This window comes from Onychostoma macrolepis, chromosome 18 (assembly GCF_012432095.1).
Source record: "Onychostoma macrolepis isolate SWU-2019 chromosome 18, ASM1243209v1, whole genome shotgun sequence".
In the NCBI taxonomy this organism is placed as follows: Eukaryota; Metazoa; Chordata; class Actinopteri; order Cypriniformes; family Cyprinidae; genus Onychostoma; species Onychostoma macrolepis.
In genome coordinates, this window is record NC_081172.1 from 19,859,288 (window position 1) to 19,881,967 (window position 22,680).

At 35.5% G+C, this 22,680-nt stretch overlaps 1 protein-coding gene and 1 long non-coding RNA gene across 2 annotated transcripts; both read right to left on the minus strand.

Annotated features, from left to right (window-relative positions):
- Nucleotides 1–11,438: 11,438 nt before the first annotated feature.
- Nucleotides 11,439–14,391, minus strand: LOC131524659 (uncharacterized). Its single transcript, XR_009267048.1, has 5 exons — nucleotides 14,297–14,391; nucleotides 13,942–14,046; nucleotides 13,599–13,668; nucleotides 12,821–12,914; nucleotides 11,439–11,732 (listed from the first exon to the last, which is right to left on the minus strand). It is a non-coding gene; the product is annotated as an uncharacterized LOC131524659 (long non-coding RNA).
- Nucleotides 14,392–19,136: 4,745 nt separating this feature from the next.
- Nucleotides 19,137–22,663, minus strand: LOC131524315 (extracellular calcium-sensing receptor-like). Its single transcript, XM_058751331.1, has 6 exons — nucleotides 22,455–22,663; nucleotides 22,000–22,288; nucleotides 21,155–21,910; nucleotides 20,758–20,985; nucleotides 20,378–20,501; nucleotides 19,137–20,200 (listed from the first exon to the last, which is right to left on the minus strand). The coding sequence occupies exons 1-6, from the start codon at nucleotides 22,661–22,663 to the stop codon at nucleotides 19,302–19,304; spliced, it is 2,505 nt and encodes an 834-aa protein (XP_058607314.1). The 3' UTR covers nucleotides 19,137–19,301.
- Nucleotides 22,664–22,680: the final 17 nt, after the last annotated feature.

Genomic DNA, 22,680 nt, shown 5'->3' on the forward strand with positions numbered 1-22,680 from the left:
ATAAAAATGGAACTATCCTAGAGAAAGTCTTATGTCTATTAGAAAAAAAAAGTGAAGTCTTTAGATTTAGTATTATGAATTCTCCAAAGATCGATTAAGTTGAGCTCTGTGATTCATTTATTCAGAAATTTAGAGGATGAATTGACTGCTGTATCAGATTGAGATTTATCCAAAGCAGGATTTACTACAGCAATACAATCACCACCCACCACCAATGGGCAATCAGTCTGCTCAAGTAATGTTTTGGAAATATTTGTAAAGAATGCACTGTCTGTCTCATTTGGACCATAAATAGAGACCAATGCTAACCTATTATTATGTATTTTGCAACGGATAAAAACAAATTTACCCTCCTCATCACTTCCGGTATGTTCAATTGTTAAATGTAACTTCCTGTTAACAAGGATAACCACCCCCTTAGTTTTATTAAGAGCGCAGGAGAAGGCTACCAATTTATAATATTTATTCTGGAAACATGCCATGTCAGATTGCTTTAAATGTGTCTCTTGTATCAGGGCACAGAAAATCGATTTACGGTGTAAATATTCTAATACACGAATATGTTTCTCAACAGAATTTAGGCCATTCAAATTCAATGATAAAATATTTAGAGTATGCATTAAATATTCATAATCCCAAAATTGTATTGAGTAAATGAAGAAAAGCAAAAGCACTCCCATTCTGTAAGTAACATGTAAATGTTGGTGTTCATTCTAGATACCAAACCACCTAGATGAAAAATCCTTTTAGAAATAAGGTAAAATAAATAAAATTATGAATGTCTGTTGTAGAAAATAAAGGCAACACAAAAACAGGAACAACAAACAACTATAATCAAGAAACAACTCAGATCGCACAGGTAGGTCTGATTGAGCAACAAAAAATGGTGATGATGATACAACGGATACATGGTCAACTTCAACGCAAGACATGTCCCCAAAAGGCCCACACAATCAAAAATTATGGCAATTAAGGCGAGACACTGCAGGTGAATAGGGTAAAAAAAAATTACTAATAGTTATCACCTTACTTACCTAGTTGATTGATTACATTGATAATTGCAAACATTTTTTGTATTACAAGTTTTCTAAAATGGTAGGTTTAAATATGCAAATGAGGCATTATTTAATGAAATATGCACTAATTTGCATACATTTCTAGTACAAAAATCTAAACACTGGATGAAGTCAGTTTCAAAATTCTTGTTTAATTTTTTTGACATATTACAGTCAAAAGTTTTTACAGAGGGAATTTTGGGTATCTCATTTTGTCACTCCATAATTCAGAAAATACTTAGAACAGACAGAAAACACTATATTTTGACAATTTTGGGGGGATTAAAATGTTGTATATAATCAAGCAAATTATATATGAACAAATCCCTCTGTAAAAACCTTCAGGATATAGACAGGAATAAAATGTAAAGTTTGGTGCTACTGAAGTGGAGATTTATGGCTCAGTGTAGGAGAAAAAACTCATTTTGAGAAAACGGCCTTTAAAAATATGTATTGTAATTGAAATCTATTGACACAAATAGATAAAGTGCTATATAAGAAGCACTTAACAGAGTCTTTTGGATGTTTTCGTTCTCCTTGTCTGAAAAAAAAACTTTATGAAAAACCAAAAAGCCCAAAATCTCAAAATTGACAGGTGCATGAAAAAACAGTGTTTTTGCCTGTAGTGTCTCCCCTTAAACCTACTCTCCATTAGACCCCTCCAAAAAAAGGGTGTTAGTCTTACCAGTAAAGAGACAGTTGTGCCGGATAAATATGAACAATATCCCAGGAGGAGAGAAAGAGAGAGAGAGAGAAAAAAAAGACATTTAACAAGTGCCCATGTCCACCTTGTTATTATTCTCTTCTGGGCAGCTGGAATCACCTCCATCCCCGTCATTAAGTTCTTCTCGCTGGGCCGAAGAGATGGAGATGGTGGCCACTGTTTTCCCGTTGCTTTGTAGAGCTGCAGCATATGTCTTTTTCTGTAACAGTGAGCTGATAAAATTCTCCACTTTCTGAGGAGAGACGAACATCATCTGCTCACCTTTGTGCCGTAGTTCAATTACCGCCGGATAGGTCAGAAAGGGCTGGAGACCAAGTGCTGTCATCTTCTTCAAGACTGGATTAAAGCTCTTTCTCTTTTTAGTTGTGGCTGGACTAAAGTCGGGAAAAAATAGTCGCGTGACATTGTCCTGTGTATATTTCACCGGACATGCCTGCCGAGCACCCCTCAGGATCGCCAATCTGTCATGCCATCTTAGTACACGGAAGATGAGAGTACGCGGCCGATCTGAGTTTTTCCTTCCATCATACACGCGATGGGCCCAGTCAATCTCGATGTCACGGCCTTTCAGTGAAGGGATCCACTTGGAAAGATTAGCTCTGAGGAAGCCAGCTGCATCGGAGCCTTCTGCCCCCTCCGGCAACCCCACCAGTTGCACGTTATTTCTACTGCTCTGATCCTCAATGTCCGTCATCTTCTCAGTGAGTTGCTGCAGCTGATTTCTTAAGTCCGTGACTGTCCTCCTATCCTCATGTACAGCTGCTTGAACGGAATCGACCCGGTCACATGTCTGCTTTGCCGCGCTAGCTAGTGCCTCAAGCTCTGCTCTTAGCTCTTTAACGGAATTGTTGGTCGCTTGTATGCCCACACGCAGGTCACGCAACACTGGGGTCAGTACAGAGTCTACCGCATCTCTTACTGTCGAGGCCACGACCGAATCCAAAGTACTTTGCTGCTCTTTAAGTGCTAGCTTGATACCGTTAGTGATAGTATGGAAGCAGAATAATGACAATAGTTTTTGAAACATAAAGCATGCTGAATTCCACAAATCGAAAAAAAATATGTATTGCAATTAACAGTGCTTGCATTTTAATGCCTTGTATTTCCAGGGCTTGCATTTTTAGGTCCTGAAATTTAACATAGTTGTTTATTTAAGCTGTGAATATTTCAATTCAAAATATTTCACACACATTTTCATAATTAAAAATTCAATAATTCATATTCACCTTCCAGAATTCACTTCCAAAATATTCAATCTGTTTAAAAATTAGATGTATAATATTCGACAGGCAAATTTCAGTGGTTAAAAATCGGCAGAAAATTCAGCGTTGCACATCCGGGAACCGCAGGAATAGCAGTAGAGCACCGATGCATGATCTCCAGCTGCTGTCAGCCGCTCACCAGCAGGTGGCACAAGCGGCTGTTGATGAAGGCCATATGTGGATCAAGTCACTCATTTACAAAAACTGATTTGCAGAAATGGAGCTAGCGCTAGAAGTTTTGATTATCGGGGCCAGTATAAACGTGTGGAAACGCTGATTGTGTGTATGTTTAATTCAACATTTTCGCTGTTTCCCGTAGCCTACATATAAGCAGCTTTCTCTACCACAAAGGAGATTATAATGCTCTTTTACCCAACGCTGAAGTACAGAACTAACATTACATCTGAGGAAGACATATATTGCTTTCGGTTGCTTAGTTTCTGTAACTCTGTATCATGGCTTGTGTGACGCTGTGCTGTAATACTGGGGTTCCACTTAACAGTGAACTAATACAGTGAAATAAGACCTCACATCTCAGAATACACTTTATTGATGATTATGCAAACTATATACAGGCATGCAAATGAGGTCAGAAGAAAGCAACGCACTGCATTTTCGTTGCTTTCCCATACCACTGATCTATAGTCGACAGTCCTACAAAGATATCAATACCACGATTAGTTTTAACAGTAAGCAACCACTTTATATCAACATAAAAAAGGAGTTCAAAACCGCCTAGGTGTATTTGTGCAGCAAATGTAAACCGGAGAAAGCGCTATCGCACCCAAGGGGCCGTCTGACAATTCCACCAACTGGGTTAAAACGTCCAATGTATTTAAATTAAAATGACTTTTAACATTTAAAATAACACAGTCAAATTGTAAAGCTTGTATTGCTCATAGTGATTTACTACAGATGAGATTTTGCCAATATATATACTGTATGTACAGTACACAATTATTTACATATAAAAGATCCCTGGAAAGGTTTTTTTTTAATGTTCCAATGGTTGTAGTACATTGCTAGATACAAAACAACTGTGTGATCGTTATTATTGATGTTGGTAATTGTTGGTAAAAAAACTACAGTAATTCACCAAAAGGGTTTTTCATGTTCCACAGGTTGTAGTACGTTGTGAAATTTTGCCAATATCTCCCTTACTGTATGTACAATTCACTTTTTTTCATTTTTAAAACAAAAACAAAAAAATCTGTAAGACCTCAAAAGGAATTGTTCATTTTCCAAAGGTTGTAGTATAAAATATTGATGTACTTTATGTACATTAAGGGAGGTATTAGCAAAATTTCACCTATAGTAAGTGAGTCACTAGGAATGTACTACAACTTTTGGAACACGGAAAATCCCCCAACCAAAAAAAAAAAAAAAATTGTGAATTAATTTCTTAAGAATAATTATATACTGTATGTACAATGAGGAAGATATTGGCAAAATTTGAACTGTAGTAAGTCAGTCTGGTCACTAGTAACATACAACATTTGGAACATGAAAAATCCCATTTTGGTGAATTAAAAATTCTTAAAAATATTTGTGTAGTCTACATACTTAGGGAAATTATTGTCTAAGGTGAGTTATTGGCAATATATATTTAGTCAGTTTGAGTAAATTATTAATTTACTGTAAACATTAATTTGAATAAATGATTTTAATTTAATAATTACATTTAAATAATTTAATGAATTATTACTTCGTTTTGTACTGTGAGGTAAATTTGCAGACGGTCCCTAAAGCCTAGGCGAATATGCAGTGAATATCAAACCTAAAAGCTATAATATCGCGCTTGGTTTTCTATGGGAGAAAAAAATGGTTTGGTGAAACTTGTTGGTTGTGGGCTCATCTGCTTAAATGTACATAATATACAGTAATATATTTTATTAATTAGATGCTGAATTTAATCATTTATTATCACTGAGGCAAACCGTGTTACGTATTTTCTTTATGGGAAATGTTTAACGTGCAGTTTTGCGTGTTCCGTAACTTGTGTTCATATCTGCATCTGTTTGCATCATCAGTAAGATCTGAGTTTGGTCTTTTAATAGGCTTGCTTGAGATGAGCAAAATCCGCGCAGAACCGATCACCGGTGATCACCGCGAGATGCATGCCGGTTAGAAAAGTGTTTTTTTATTTAAAATTTTTTATTAAACATATAACATTCACAGGAGATACAGTCAAAGCAATAAAATACATACACAACCAGAATACAAAACAGTAAATACCTCGATAATAGCAATAACAAAAAAGAAATATAAAGAGAAAAACAAATAAATAATAGTTGCCATAAACATCTTTTAAAAAAAATAAAAAGTGTCCAAGTTACGTCCGCCTTGTTGTCATGTCATACTGACGTGTGACAAAAAACTCTCGCAACGGCGAGGCAGCTGTGTCGGATTGAGCTGTCGCGCACGGTTGTTCTCCACCAACTGTGCTGATCAAAAGCACGATGGGAAGCGACTGACTGACGACACAGCTTAATGCTCATTGGTTCAGACAACTGTGATGCTGCGTTCTCTGCTAAAATGTTTTTTTTTTTTTTTTTTTTTATCTGATTTCATGTGATTGTGTATTTAAATTATGCTTGAATATTCCCAAACACTATGAAAGTGCGATCTCTGTGTGAGATATGTGATTGTTGTCATATTTCTATAAAATTCTAAAATACATGTTTGTATTAAAGTAGAATGGATGATAAATACGCCTTTCGTATGGGATTAAATAGGAAGCACTTTGAGTGTCCTGTTCATCATATTTATATTCATATAAAAGCAACAGAACTGAAATTATATCACATTTTTTAGCAGAACAGCACATGAGTGAGAATAACGCAATATCCGCCTTTGATCTCGTATAGTCTATCTGTTCCACTTCGAGAGGTCAGAACTGTCCGTCTTGACTGCGCTTATTTCACTCCTCCCCTCACTGCAGCTGCCTACTCTCGCCTACATTTAAAGCGAGGCGCATCTCAAACAAGCCTAATAGTTGTCATTGTGTTAGTGCACTACTGAGCCACGTAATCTGTTTTCTTTAACCGATTTCTGAGGGAAACAGTGTGAAACCTTGCGTGTTCGTTCATATTCTACATCTGCTTAACTGTCCATTTAGTTCGCATAATCATCAATAAAGTGTATTCTGAGATCTGAGGTCTTATATCACTGTATTAGTTCACTGAGGCGAGTTACGCGTCGTTGGGGAATCCTGGAGTGTGACTTATGAGGGGAACCCCAGTATTACAGCACAGCGTCACACAAGCCATGATACAGAGTTACAGAAACTAAGCAACCGAAAGCAATATATGTCTTCCTCAGATGTAATGTTAGTTCTGTACTTCAGCGTTGGGTAAAAGAGCATTATAATCTCCTTTGTGGTAGAGAAAGCTGCTTATATGTAGGCTACGGGAAACAGCGAAAATGTTGAATTAAACATACACACAATCAGCGTTTCCACACGTTTATACTGGCCCCGATAATCAAAACTTCTAGCGCTAGCTCCATTTCTGCAAATCAGTTTTTGTAAATGAGTGACTTGATCCACATATGGCCTTCATCAACAGCCGCTTGTGCCACCTGCTGGTGAGCGGCTGACAGCAGCTGGAGATCATGCATCGGTGCTCTACTGCTATTCCTGCGGTTCCCGGATGTGCAACGCTGAATTTTCTGCCGATTTTTAACCACTGAAATTTGCCTGTCGAATATTATACATCGTATTTTTAAACAGATTGAATATTTTGGAAGTGAATTCTGGAAGGTGAATATGAATTATTGAATTTTTAATTATGAAAATGTGTGTGAAATATTTTGAATTGAAATATTTACAGCTTAAATAAACAACTATGTTAAATTTCAGGAACTAAAAATGCAAGCCCTGGAAATACAAGGCATTAAAATGCAAGCACTGTTAATTGCAATGCATCTTTTTTTTCGATTTGTGGAATTCAGCATGCTTTATGTTTCAAAAACTATTGCCATTATTCTGCTTCCATAGATAGCACCGTCGAGATCCTCTCTGGAGATGGTGGAATCTTTGAATTGTTTCTTTATTGGCGATTGCTCAATCTCTCTTTTCCGATCGTCTTTGACTGTTGAAGTACTCATGATGGGTCAAATGCAGAATGGTACAAAATTTACTGACATGATTATACAATATTTGACAGAGTGAGTAGACCGAAGGACTACGTGTGCATCGCTGTCGAAGGGTAACGTGATCTCTCTCTATTATATCTTATATTAACCATTTGCACACACAAGCATTATCCGACTCGGCTCCTCCCGACCGCAGACGCAGGTTTACAAGCCACTTTTTCCTGTGTTTTTCAGTCAATTTCTTGACTTTTCTCCTCTTATGAACAACACATTTTCATACACGATAAAAGCTCCTTGTGTTTTCTCGTTTTGATCGATTTGATCATTGATAAACAACACAAAACACAAGCACTTTGAGTTTCTGCTACTGATTCCTATGGAGAAAAATCACTTCCTGCCCTCCAGCTGCATTTCGCACCACAGCATTGACGTCATGTTCAAACAACCTATGCTAGTAGGCAAATAAGCCTAATAGGCTTGTTTGAGATGCACCTCGCCTTGCCTGAAATGTAGGCGAGAGTAGGCGGCTGCAGTGAAGGAGTGAAATAATTGCAGTCAAGACGGACAGTTCTGACCTCTTGAGGTGGAACAGATACCTACGCGATCAAAGGCGGATATCGCGTTATTCACACTAATGCGCTGTGTTGCTAATAAATATGATATAATTTCAGATCTGTTTCTTTTATATGAAAATAAATATGATGAATAAGACATTCAGAGTACTTGCTATATTAATTCCATACGAAAGGCGTATGTATCATACATTTTTAATTTTAATACAAACATGTATTTTACATTTTTATATAAATATGACAACAATCACATTAATCGCACTGTCATAGTGTTTGGGAATATTAACGCATAATTTAAACACATAATCGCATGAAATTAGATAAAAAAAATTAACATTTTAGAAGAGAACGCAACATCACGGTTGTCTGAACCAATGAGCATTAAGCTGCGTCGTCAGTCAGTCTTTTCCCATCATGCTTTTGATCAGTGAAATCGGTGGAGAGCAACTGAGCTCGACTGCGCAATCCGACACAGCCGCCTCGCCGTCGCGACAGTTTTTTGCCACATGTCAGCATGACATCAGAGCAAGTCGGACATAACTCGGACACTCTTCTAACCGGCATGCATCTTGTGGTGATCACTGGTGATCAGTTCTGCGCAGATTTTGCTCATCTCAAACAAGCCTATTAGGTGTCATCATCGTACAGTTTACACACACGTCATAGCCAAGTTTATTAGATCCATGTCGCACAGTGTGACTTGCAGTGATCTTATAGAATTCCTAAAATCGTGCAGTGTGTTTTTGGCTTCACGATCACATGTGCCATCAAAGTACTGCAAGAGCAAAACAAGACCAGCCGCCTAGGTCAGGCGCTGCAGTTGCTCAAAATCGGCTGCGAGAGCCTTAATGAGGACACACTTTATTCTCATTGGTCAGATGCTGTAATGACAAGCATGACTTGTGTTGCGTGTTTATTCTAACAATTCCAGTAATGCTCACAAATCTGTGTTTTTTATAACAGTAAAAGCTTTTTTAGTGTAGTCACACTGTTATCTTGAGTCATTTTTATCAAAATACTGTATATGTTTATGTTGGACTTTATTCTTGAACAGATGACGCTGTATTAAGCAGTATATAAAAATTGTTAATGTTTCTCATAAAAACATTTCTGTGTATTTGACAAATATTGCATTTAATTCACTTTATCTGTGATAAGAGTATGCAAACACCATGAGAGCGTCACTACCGGGAGCAGAAAGTGTCCGACTTGACGTCTTCGCTTTTAATTCCGCCCCGACTGCAAGCGGCTACTCTTGCCAGCCGGTGGCAGGCTAGTACAGTTCATCTCGAACAAGCCTTTTGTCTTGGTGTAGAGGTGAGTGGTGATGAACAAAAGACTAAGCTACCTACCTGTGCCTCGAATTTACAGCTAATTATCCAAAAGACAAAAGGGAAATATAGTTAATTTGTCCTGCTAACATCCATGACTCATGAGGATGTAAGGAGCAAAAGTTTAGCTAAGGCAATAGGAAGTCTAGTAGGTCAGACCAGTGTGCGTTCTTTCACTGTATGATTCAGTTTATTAAAATGCATTTAGAATGAACACAAAATTCAAGATAGGGGGCAGAAATATCATTTCATATAGTTAATCAGTATCACACGAAGGCTGACGTTTTTTTTCCACCAAAAAGCAGCATGAATACAAATGTGAAATTGATTTTATACAGCAGTTCAATAAACAAGAATATTAAGACACTTATGTGTTAGACACAATATAACCTGTTTTTGCTCTATTTCGCCAACAAATATAATTCCAATTTGCATCTCTGAGCAACATGATGCGGTTTTGTTCCTGAATGAATCGATCGTTTAAATGATTCAGTCGCAATGACTCACTTATTAACAGTGACTTGCTGCCACCTACTGGCAGTTTTAATTTCACATTTAAAGTATCTTTTCTTTTCTTTTTCTTTTTTTTAAAATAATTTTAAATATCGTTCAACGTTTTATGTTTAAAATATCAAAACAGTATTAATGCATTTGTAACTGCAAGTTAAATGCATTCATGTCCTGCATTAAACAGTGTGTAAATGCATCTAAATGTCACTTCTAATGCAGCTTCTGTATTTTCTCTGCACTGCAAAGATTAATTTTGTCAATACTGATTTCATTTGCTTGGTAACAAATGACTTATTATTCTAATTAACTGATTCAATATAATAATTTGACTGAAAAGATGATGCACACTTTTAGAAAAAAATGGCTTTATGAAGATAAAAATATCCATAGAAGGTAAAAATCTATTTAAACTTATTGGAAAAAGATTAATTTCTATCACTGCTGTGAACTGATCACCACACAGAATATGCAGAATATCAAAAACTTTAGGAGTCAGCTGTCAACGGTAGTCCTTAAAGGTCCCATGGCATGAAAATTTCACTTTATGAGGTTTTTTAACATTAATATGAATTCCCCTAGCCTGCCTATGGTCCCCCATTGGCTAGAAATGGCGATAGGTTTAAACCGAGCCCTGGGTATGCTGCTTCACCTTTGAGAAAATGAAAGCTCAGATGGTCCAATCTGGAATCTTCCCTTTATGTCGTCATATGGGGAAAGGTTACCTCCCCTTTCTCTGCTTCGCCCACCCATGAGAAAATTAGCTACTACCCGTGCAAGGCGAGCGCAATATTTTTTTTTCCTCGCGAGACATCATGGCTTGCAAACGAGCGAAGCATGACAGTTGCTCAGTGTTTGGATGTACAAATTAACACCGAAGTATTTTTTTTAGTTCCTTCATCCGAACCTATGGCTAGCATTACCCAGCTAACAAATTTATGTTCTGAGAACGTTTTTGTAACGTTCTGTTTTGGTTGTGGGAACGTTATTTGGAATGTTCCAAAAATGTGGAAATGTCCAGTTTGTTTAACGTTGCTAGAACATTATTTGATGGTTAGCATAACGTTCCTACAACGTTCTTGCAACCTAAATTTCACTAAAAATATAACGTTATATGAACGTTTATTTGGAACATTCCAAGAACGTTAAAATGTCCAGTTTGCTTAACGTTCCTACAACGTTATTTTTTTGTTAGCATAATGTTCCTACAACGTTCTTGCAACCTAAATTTCACTAAAAATATAACGTTCTATGAACGTTTATTTGGAACATTCAAAGAACGTTAAAATGTCCAGTTTGCTTAACGTTCCTAGAGCGTTATTTTATGGTTGGCATAACGTTCCTGCAACGTTCTTGCAACCTACATTTCATTTAAAAATATAACGTTCTATGAACGTTTATTTGGAACATTCCAAAAACGTTAAAATGTCCAGTTTGCTTAACGTTCTTAGAACATTTTATGGTTAGCATAACGTTCCTGCAACCTAAATTTAATTTAAAAATATAACGTTCTATGAACTTTTATTTGAAACATTCCAAAACGTTAAAATGTCCAGTTTGCTTAACGTTGCTAGAACGTTATTTTATGGTTAGCATAACTTTCCTGCAATGTTCTTGCAACCTAATTTTCATTAAAAATATAATGTTCTATTAACGTTTATTTGGAACATTCCAAGAACGTCAAAATGTCTAGTTTGCCTAACGTTGCTAGAACATTATTTTATGGTTAGCATAATGTTCCTACAACTTTATTTCCACCTACATTTTCTTAAAAATACAACACCCTAAAAACATTTGGAACATTACAAAGTTTATTTTAATAAAATGTTATTTTAAGATTAGCAGTATTGCAACATTCGCTTTCAACATCATTTTATTAACACAACCTTCCAGATACGAGCAAGTATATAATTACATGTGCATTTCAACAGGTATCTGAATTATTAAAGATAATCAATTTCAAAAAGTTAATTAACACATTAAACAAATTGGTGAAATTTGCATATCATGTAAAATAATAATAATAATAATATGTAGTTTAATATTTATGACAATGAACTATAACTTCACAGCTAAATATAAACTATGAAATTAACATTTAATAATTGAGAACTTCTATATGAATTTGAGTGTGGGGTGTGGGTGCTGAAAAACTGTGGTCCATGTCCCGTCTCTCCACGCTCCATCTATAAAGTAAACAGATTGGCTGATGTTACAAAGTGATATTACAAAATGCCTATAAAATAATTAGTGTGGCTATGCCAAAAAATTATTAGGATCTGTGCTGAGTTCTACAAATATTACATTACTCAAGAGTCAAAGGTAGTTTCATTTGACTTGGCATATGTTACTTTCAATGACAAGCTACTAGCAGCATTAAGAAAAACGTCTTCTGAAGCATCATTAGATTAAGAAAAATATAAACATTCAAATAATACATTTTCATCATGTCACTTCCGAAAAACAATTTTAGGTCAACATAAATTGACCTAATTTATTCATCTTGATAGGTATACACATGCACACTACTGGAAATACATCATAATAGGGTAGTTAAGTCAACTGCAATTTCCATTTTATACCAATTTGAAACAGGAAAAATCCCTTCAACATTTAACATTTAGAAGTCATCAATAAAGTTATTAAATGGCAAAAGTTGCCTTGTTACATGTTATTAGCTAATAAACTGTTACATGAACTCAGTTAAGGAAGGAAACTCAGAGATAAAACAGGTAAGATTAATAGGTTCTAGTAGGTGTTTCTGGGTAGGGATGCTAGCATTGACCCATTAACTGACAGTAAGAATTTTCGCTATTAACACATCAGTTAAATTGTTAAGGAATCATTTGTAATGTTTTCCTTTAAAAAAAATGCTGCATGGATTAAAAACTGCATTGTCAAAATGGCATTGAGAGCAAAAAAACAAGTTACACTCAAGTTGTTAGTTAATCCTTTAAATTTTACAGGTATTCAGAAACAAGATAAATAACAGAAGGTATAAGTAGCTTTTTTTATTATGTGTCAAAGCCTAAACTATAAACTTTTAGAAGCTTGAAAATAAAGACTTCCAATGGAAAGACAAAAATGATGAATGAAAATCAAAAATCAAAACATTTGTTTGAAGATGAATGAAATTCATTCAAAATGAATTTGGAACAACATGAGGGTGAGCAAACCATGACAGATTATTATTATTTTTTTAACTATACTGATCTCAGTTAAAATTTTTAAATGTTGCCAAGTAAATATAAAGTTGTCCTGACATGTGTCCTACCTTGTGTATCTTGAAACAATCTGCAGAGACTACTTTTCAGATAGTAGTAGATCTGCCAGGATCATAACTTGAATGGCTGATGCCATTATTGTCCCTGAAGACAAAACACAAAATTAGAGAAATTTAACTCACAATTAAGCAACATTTATGGACAGCTTATTTTTATGAATCATAAGACAATTTTAACCACTACAAACTTAGCATTAGCAATTACCTGACATCTTTATAAGAAAACAAAGCAACTTTAGGATAAGGGAAAGTAGAAGTTTTTTCCCCATCTATATTAGTTAAGTATATAAATGTATAACTATAATCAGAACTTAAGACTTCACTGGTATTCTTCTGAAGCAACACAAAATACCAAAAGACTTGACGGAATGACAAACTGAAATTTAAGATGTTATTCACTCTGCCAATTCACTCTGCATCAAACTGGTGGCACCCTACATTACATCAAACATGACTGGTCTTTAGATGTCATTCTTGTGGGATGTTAGTTTGTTATTTTTCATCTGTATTGTGTAACGTTATTCACAATTTGATCTTTAGGTTTAAATTTCAATCTAATATTCACAAAACAAAAGTATACTATTGCTTCAGAAGACTTAACATTTGTGCTGCTGGTCATTTCTGGTCATCATTACATCTGCATTAATAGCAATTCATCAAAATATAAAAACTGAAGAACGATGAATTTAAATAACTGTTTATAAGGTGACAAATTACATCTTGTACAACACTAAAGCCCATCAATTTGTTTAATGTGAATTCTACTTACTTTATTTTAGGCTCATATTAGTATCAGCCGTCTTGTTGCAAATGACATCACACCACCCCTCGCTGCCTTTCTGAAAAGATTGATTTCAAAAGCATGACAACAATTTGTTAGTATGAATTTTAAGAAAGACAGTGAGGAGCAAATAACAGTGTAAAATGTTAACTAAAGTTAACAAAACAGTCATTATAAATGCTCCTCAGCCCCTTTGTTCACTGCGTTCGGCGGATTTAGAAAACTTGATCAGCATCACATGGATATTCTAGATGAAACTGACAAAGCGGATAATAATGATTAACTAAAAGTTTAAAGGCATTGTAATACAGAGAATATGTCTTTGCTTTACCTCTCTTGAGAACTGTGGCGAGTGACGGTTACAGATGACGACATCCTGTCAGCTGTCTCTCCAGTTTAAAAATACAATTCGCGGGACTCGTTTGTCTGTGTCCAGCTGTGAGAAACCACACACACACACACACACACACACACACACACACACCTTAATTTATCACTGACAAACTGTTGTGTATAACACTGCATATTTAACACTTGCCGTTGATAACTTTGATGTGGTTGTCCTTGCTTCTTTGCTAGCTAACATTACAATGATAACTGAGCTGGTTAATCTTCAGATAAAATTGACAAAACACAAAATAACGTTCAAAAGTGCTTTAAATAGGAATAAAAAAGTGAATGCTTACCTGTTATTTTCCGTGACGGCGTCGCGAGCCGTCCGGCTGTGATCCAGTGACTGTGAGCTGTGGGGGAGGGGCGGATGTGACTGACTGAAAAATGCGCGGTTTTTGAAAAACACCGGATAATATTTTGTCTCGAGTAAAATTAATTTCTTTAAAAGGATTGATCTATGCTTAATATGAAACAGATTTATGTATTTATTGTATTATCTTTAGTTATGAAGGCTATTTAATTAATATTGAAAGAGATAAAGCAAACGTGATTTCTAGAAAAACAATGTTAGAAATCATGAATTAAGCAAATTTTTCTTTAAAATATTTTGTGGTCCGCCATTTAGACATAATAACCATATGGTAGATTAAATTAATTTATACTTATTTAGATTGAGTTCCCTTAACCTAATTAGATTTTGAGTTCACATCACATATATATTGAGTTGAAATAACTTTTTGTTAAATTAACTAATTTAATTTAGCAAATGCCACTGATTTACAGTGTATGACATTTCACTATAGGCCTATGACTTCAAAAGTTATAAAAGATATATAATTAATAATGATAAAGTATATAATTATAAAAGATTCAGTGACTTTGCCACATCCTAATCGAGGTTGTAGTTTCATATTTAAATACATTTTATTTTTCTATCATATTCTGTTCTATTCTTGTTTTATATAGCCTATAAGTGTTTTTTTTTCTAAAGATGTTTCTCCCAACATTATGGTAATGTTAATAAAGTAGCCTGAAATCATAAGGACATGAATACTGTTCTCAGAATGTTTTGATAACAACATAATAACATTTAGCAATTAATTATTAATTTAGAAATTATATTACATTACAATAACGTTCTAAGAATGTTGTTCTAAAAATGTTTTCTCTCAACATTATGAGAACGTTCATTAAGTACAAATAACGTCTAAAGACGTTCCAAGAACGTTGTTCTAAGAACGTTTTCTATCAGAGTTATAAGAACATTCATCAAGTAAAAATGACGTCTAAAGACGTTCCAAGAACGTTGTTCTAAGAACGTTTTCTATCAGAGTTATAAGAACATTCATCAAGTAAAAATGACGTCCTAAAGACGTTCCAAGAACGTTGTTCTAAGAACGTTTTCTATCAGAGTTATAAGAACATTCATCAAGTAAAAATAACGTCCTAAACACGTTCCAAGAACGTTGTTCTAAGAACGTTTTCTATCAGAGTTATAAGAACATTCATCAAGTACAAATAACGTCCTAAACACGTTCCAAGAACGTTGTTCTAAGAACGTTTTCTATCAGAGTTATAAGAACATTCATCAAGTAAAAATAACGTCTAAACACGTTCCAAGAACGTTGTTCTAAGAACGTTTTCTATCAGAGTTATAAGAACATTCATCAAGTACAAATAACGTCCTAAACACGTTCCAAGAACGTTGTTGTAAGAACGTTTTCTATCAGAGTTATAAGAACATTCATCAAGTACAAATAACGTCCTAAAGACGTTCCAAGAACGCTGATTTTAGAACGTTTTCTATCAACATTATGAGAACGTTCATTAAGTACAAATAACGTCCTAAACACGTTCCAAGAACATTGTTCTAAGAACGTTTTCTATCAGCGTCATAAGAACATTCATCAAGTACAAATCACATCCTAAAGACGTTCCAAGAACGTTGTTCTAATAACGTTTTCTATCAGAGTTATAAGAACATTCATCAAGTACAAATGACGTCCTAAAGACGTTCCAAGAACGTTGTTCTAAGAATGTTTTCTATCAGAGTTATGAGAACATTCATCAAGTACAAATAACGTCCTAAAGACGCGTTCCAAGAACGTTGTTCTAAGAACGCGTTTTCTATCAACATTATGAGAACGTTCATTAAGTACAAATAACGTCCTAAACACGTTCCAAGAACATTGTTCTAAGAACGTTTTCTATCAGCGTCATAAGAACATTCATCAAGTACAAATAACGTCCTAAAGACGCGTTCCAAGAACGTTGTTCTAAGAATGTTTTCTATCAGAGTTATGAGAACATTCATCAAGTACAAATAACGTCCTAAAGGACGTTCCAAGAACGCTGATTTTAGAACGTTTTCTATCAACATTATGAGAACGTTCATTAAGTACAAATAACGTCCTAAACACGTTCCAAGAACATTGTTCTAAGAACGTTTTCTATCAGCGTCATAAGAACATTCATCAAGTACAAATAACGTCCTAAAGGCGTTCCAAGAACGTTGATTTTAGAACGTTTTCTATCAACATTATGAGAACGTTCATTAAGTACAAATAACGTCTAAACACGTTCCAAGAACATTGTTCTAAGAACGCGTTTTCTATCAGCGTCATAAGAACATTCATCAAGTACAAATAACGTCCTAAAGACGCGTTCCAAGAACGTTGTTCTAATAACGTTTTCTATCAGAGTTATAAGAACATTCATCAAGTACAAATGACGTCCTAAAGGCGTTCCAAGAACGTTGTTCTAAGAATGTTTTCTATCAGAGTTATGAGAACATTCATCAAGTACAAATAACGTCCTAAAGACGCGTTCCAAGAACGCTGATTTTAGAACGTTTTCTATCAACATTATGAGAACGTTCATTAAGTACAAATAACGTCCTAAACACGTTCCAAGAACGTTGTTCTAGAACGTTTTCTATCAGCGTCATAAGAACATTCATCAAGTACAAATCACATCCTAAAGGCGTTCCAAGAACGTTGTTCTAATAACGTTTTCTATCAGAGTTATAAGAACATTCATCAAGTACAAATGACGTCTAAAGGCGTTCCAAGAACGTTGTTCTAAGAACGTTTTCTATCAGAGTTATAAGAACATTCATCAAGTACAAATAACATCCTAAAGACGTTCCAAGAACGTTGATTTTAGAACGTTTTCTATCAACATTATAAGAACATTCATCAAGTACAAATAACGTCCTAAACACGTTCCAAGAACATTGTTCTAAGAACGTTTTCTATCAGCGTCATAAGAACATTCATCAAGTACAAATCACATCCTAAAGACGTTCCAAGAACGTTGTTCTAAGAACGTTTTCTATCAACGTTACAAGAACGTTCATCAAGTACAAATGACGTCCTAAAGACGTTCCAAGAACGTTGTTCTAAGAACGTTTTCTATCAACGTTACAAGAACGTTAACAACGTTATAAGAACGTTCCAAAAACATTATTTTAATAACGTTTTGTACTAACATTAACACAACTTTTAAAGAACGTTAGTGAATGTTCTGGGAACGTTCCCTGTTAGCTGGGTAGCTACATGATAATAACTGTAACAGCATACATAAACAAACCAACTAAAGTACCGTATCCAGACACAATATTTTAAACTAACCATTCGGAGACGTCCTGCTGTAGCCACTGAGTTGCAACTTCTTCATCCAGTGCTTCTCCATCCGGATCAGATTCTGGGTCAAACTGAAAAGCTTGAAGGACTGCGTGTCTACGAGCCATTGCGATACATCCACTGTCAACATTAGCGCATGGTAGTGCATTGTAGCGCAAGCTGGTTAAGGCCACACACCCACCCTCCACCTTGCCCCGCCTCTCTCCTCCTCATTAGCATTTAAAGCTACAGACACAGAAATGGCACGTCCTAAGGAAAGGGGGGACTGGGACTGGCATTGTGGGATTGGCTCGTAGTGGCTGAAATTCTGCACCAAGGCTGAATTTCGGGAAACAGACTACAGATACAGTACTAGGGACCACTTAGGCCTATATAAAAGCATCCAAAAAGCAGCATGTCATGGGACCTTTAAGATACCAGCACAATAACACACTCAGCAAATTATCGTCTAATTATCATTATCGATGAAATCCCAGAAAATATTGAGATATATTTTTGTCAATATCGCACATCCCTAATATATTTAACGTTTTGTTTAGAAAAAAATTAAAATAAATATGAGAAGTGCCCTTTTTTTACACTTGAGACCCTGCCTCTAGAAATGTCTGTGCACGTCTCTGTATATAATAAATATAATATGGGTATTTCATATATTGCATAAACCTACATCTTCATTTATCGTGATGATGTATATACAGTATGTGCTAATAATGCATCGCCTTATATGAAAGCATATTTGATCACTACTCGGATAGGGACATTAACATATATTACATTTACGTATGTGATACTTTACACAGATTAACTTCAACCATACTTTTCACAGACCAAAAACAAACAATTAAATAATTACACCTAATTTATTAGTAAGTTACATCAGGCGTAATTTGCTTGTTGTTGAGAACAGTTAAGCATTCATATATGTTGACACTAATAGGGTGTAGCTTCCAGCTGTGCTTTAATTAAAGTGATTTAAAGTAATTTCTGTTTTTATGTTTGTAGACATAGAAACCTTTCAACCTAGCTTCTGGGCAATTACACTGGAGCCTTTGCATCAGCCTGTTTTTCAGGTTGCAACCTCTCACAGCCCTCTGGGTATTTTTTTGTTTTGTCACTTTGGCTTGATCCCCTTCCCCTGATTGCAAACAAAGAACAAAAACAAAGTGAAAAAATACAGGGACAGCCAAAAGTATAGCAGCAGGCCACTAGGTTCTTTATTTCAGCCCTTCACAAGAGCCATGAAGTTGTAAAACACTTGTGAAACAATAATTGTTATAAATGGTTAACAGTTAATAATAATACAGTGAAAATAATTCCTATGCCACACACACACACACACACACACACGTTTGTTTCTGTGAATTGTGGGGACTTTTGATAGACTTCTATTACTTTTATACTGACCAAACAATATTTTGTATCCCCTAACCCTAAACATGTCCCATACAGAAAACCTGTTTGCATTGTTACACGTTCAGATAAACTCCTCTTAGTTTTCTGAAATTGGTCAGTCATAGTCAGGCTTTTTTTGTGTAACAATGAAAACAAAACAAAAAAAAGACTGATATCACTGTTAGATTTTCCTCTGTTTCATTGTATAATTTAGCCTTGAAATAGCCACATTATTGTGATTTATTTCTAAATAGGACTTGGATTAAAACTTTCCCATCACATGTTGCTTTGTATTTTGTTCAGGCTTAAGCAGGATGATATAAAATTTTGGTGCAAATATACAAAGTAATAACCCAAAGCTTGAGGCTAAAATGGCAAATATCTCAACAGCTACTGTAAATTTTCCAGGAGAACTGACATAAGCTGGTATAAATGTGATCCATACAGCACAGAATATCAGCATACTGAAAGTGATGAATTTGGCTTCATTAAAGTTATCAGGCAGTGTGCGAGCCAGAAAAGCTAAAATGAAGCACAATACAGCCAGAAGACCAATGTAACCAAGCACAGCAGAGAAACCTATAGTAGAACCCAGACTGCACTCAAGAATGATCTTTTCATTATAGTATTTCATATTTTTATAGGGAAATGGAGGAGATATTGTTAGCCAAAGCACACAGATAAGAACCTGTATCAGTGTAAAGGCAAGAACACTGAGTCGTTGTTGTGCAGGCCCAAACCATTTCATGACATTACTTCCTGGAAGGGTAGCTTTGAAGGCCATTAACACCACTATTGTTTTCCCCAGAACACAGGAGATACAGAGGACAAAAGTGATCCCAAATGCTGTGTGACGCAACATACATGACCACTCAGTGGGCCGACCAATGAAAGTAAGTGAACAGAGGAAACACAGAGTCAATGAGAAGAGCAGCAGGAAGCTCAGCTCTGAGTTGTTGGCTTTTACTATGGGGGTGTCCTTCTTGCTGTAAAACAGTACCGCTACAAGCACAGTTAATCCTACTCCAAAGAGTGAGAAAAAGACTAGCACTATACTCATAATTTCTGTGAATGACAGAAACTCTACAGCCTTTAAAACACATTTATTTTTCTCAGCATTAGACCAGTATTCCCCTGGACACTGCTTGCAGTTATTTGAATCTGGAAAGGAAGTTGTTTTCACTATAGTTAGAAGACAAAAGGAAAATTATTATTATTATTATTATTATTATCATTAACTCATTTGATAGAAAAACTGCACCCTGAAAAGTAAAAGAAGAATACAAAAAGAGCAACTAACTAATTTTCTTTGAAACTGTGAGATGGACTGAATATTACCTGTCTCATTACTGATTTCTCCTTCTGCACATGGAATACAGTCATAACAGCAGACTGGTCTTCCTTTCTGTGTAGCCTTCCTTGTACCTGGAGGACAGCTCTCACTGCACACAGACCTAGGCTTCTACATAGAAACATTATACTAATGTACACAAACAGACTATTGCAGCTTTGAAACATGAAATAATTCAAGCTCTAGCAATCTGCGACATTGTGAAATTTTTTTGAGAACAAAATTCTTTAAAGTGCTGTTATTAAAATATGGCAGCATTATTAAGACTAATCACCACGGTAGTCTATTTTCCTATTAGTCAATGTCCAGTGCAAATTTCCTTATAAAAAACTTTGTAGACAGGTTATATTATTATATTGCACTTTACCTCGAGCTGTCCTCCAGCCCAGATTATGTTTTCAGTATTAAGCACAAAGCGCTGATCAGGGGGCAGTGAGGCATCATAGTATCCCACTGGTTTAAATTGGATTGATCCATCAGAGTCCTGCTGCCAGTTTACAACTTCATATTGGGCTACTGTGGCACCAGTGTTGTCAAACCACACATGATCTCCCATCTTTACAGTGAAATTGACATTTTTCAGAGCCTCAACCACCTAGCAAAAATACAGATTTAGAATGATATGGATAAGGCATTAACACATTGGCAAATAGCTACAACATAAACAGGTTGTGCTTTCTAATATATCCATTTAGCAATTGTTTTACAATATAGATAGATAGATAGATAGATAGATAGATAGATGTAATTTAAAAGATATGTACCTGCTGTGGTTGTATTGTTAAGTTTTTCTTGCAGCCTTCATGTTCTTTGCATTTGAGTAAACTATGTAGTGAATGAGCCACAGCATAAACTGCTTTGTATATGTTACTTGCATATCTTTGTTCAGGCACATCTTCATTATAGTTTTTCAGCACAAGCAGATCCTGATATCTGCTGCAACTTAATTCAGTTTGTGAAGAATTCCTCTCAATCTCTGAGCATGGAAATGCTGTTTCCCAGAATGCTTTTAGAACATAATCTGCAAAACCTCTGATATTGATTTTTTTCACTGCAAAGCCCAGTGACCCTCCCAGAACAAGGAAACTGTTTGGAGTGATCATACTGCTTGCTGTTATCCATGCCTCGACACCAATAACCTGCAGGCCTGTAATATTTTGAATACTTAGCTGATCAAGTAGATTGTTCATCTCAAAACTGGTAAGAAATGCGACAATCACTTTTGCAGTGCCTTTTTTCATTGTGTCTACCACAATTTTTAGTTTTTCAGTCTCTGTTCTCTGGAATTTCACAGAGTACTCCACACAAATGCCCTCTTCCTGGGCTATATTCAGAAATATGGCCATTCCATAGTTTCCATAGTCATTGTCACTGTTCACAGCTCCAACCCAAGACCAGCCAAAGTATTTGACTATGTATGCAAGTGCTCTGCTCTGGTGATAATCACTAGCAATAGTCCTGAAGACAGAGGGGTAATATTTTCTATTACTGAGACATTCACATGTGGCTGAGTGACTTATCTGGGGAAGAAAAAAAAAAAAAATCATATGAAACAGTTATACAATAATGTGCATTGTAATGTCAAACATTTACTTTTATCTCTCCTTACCACTGGAATTTTAAAAGATCCTGTTGTTCTGGACAGAATCACTGTGGCAGAAGATTGTGGTTCCCCTATGATAGCATGTATAGAGGACTGTGCATTGCATGTCTCCCCTGCTGCAAACTCTGGTTCATTCATCAGTGCCATAGTTGCACCCATAGAAGCCAGTCTTGAACCACAGCTATCATAAATTTTGTAGCCAACAGAAACATTTGGGAGCAAAATGTCATTTTTGTTAATTTCATTTATGGCAAAGATCATCGTTTGAACCATACGAAAATCTTGTAGATTCACACTGTAAAAACATTACACCAGTAGGCTAAGTTTCAACTAAACAAATAAACAGATATAAAGTTGAAGGTATTTGTTTTCTTTTGACTTTTTATCACGTTTTTCATAACAAAAACACCATTAAATATTGCATTAAATACATTAAAACTAGAGCAGACAATGTAACAAACCTGGAACATGATAGAAGCTGAGGTTTTTGTTTAAATTCAAATGAAGACAATGCTAATTTACTGTGTATTGCCAAAATTGATCCAATAGTTATGTCTCCATCCTTAGAAAACAGTGGGTACTTAGGGTCTCCCATTATTCTGCAAAAATGTTTTTCAGCTGTCACATTAAGGTGATAGAAAAGCAGGAGTGTGTAAAGCAAGAGAAGCATCCCAGTGATTGAGCTGA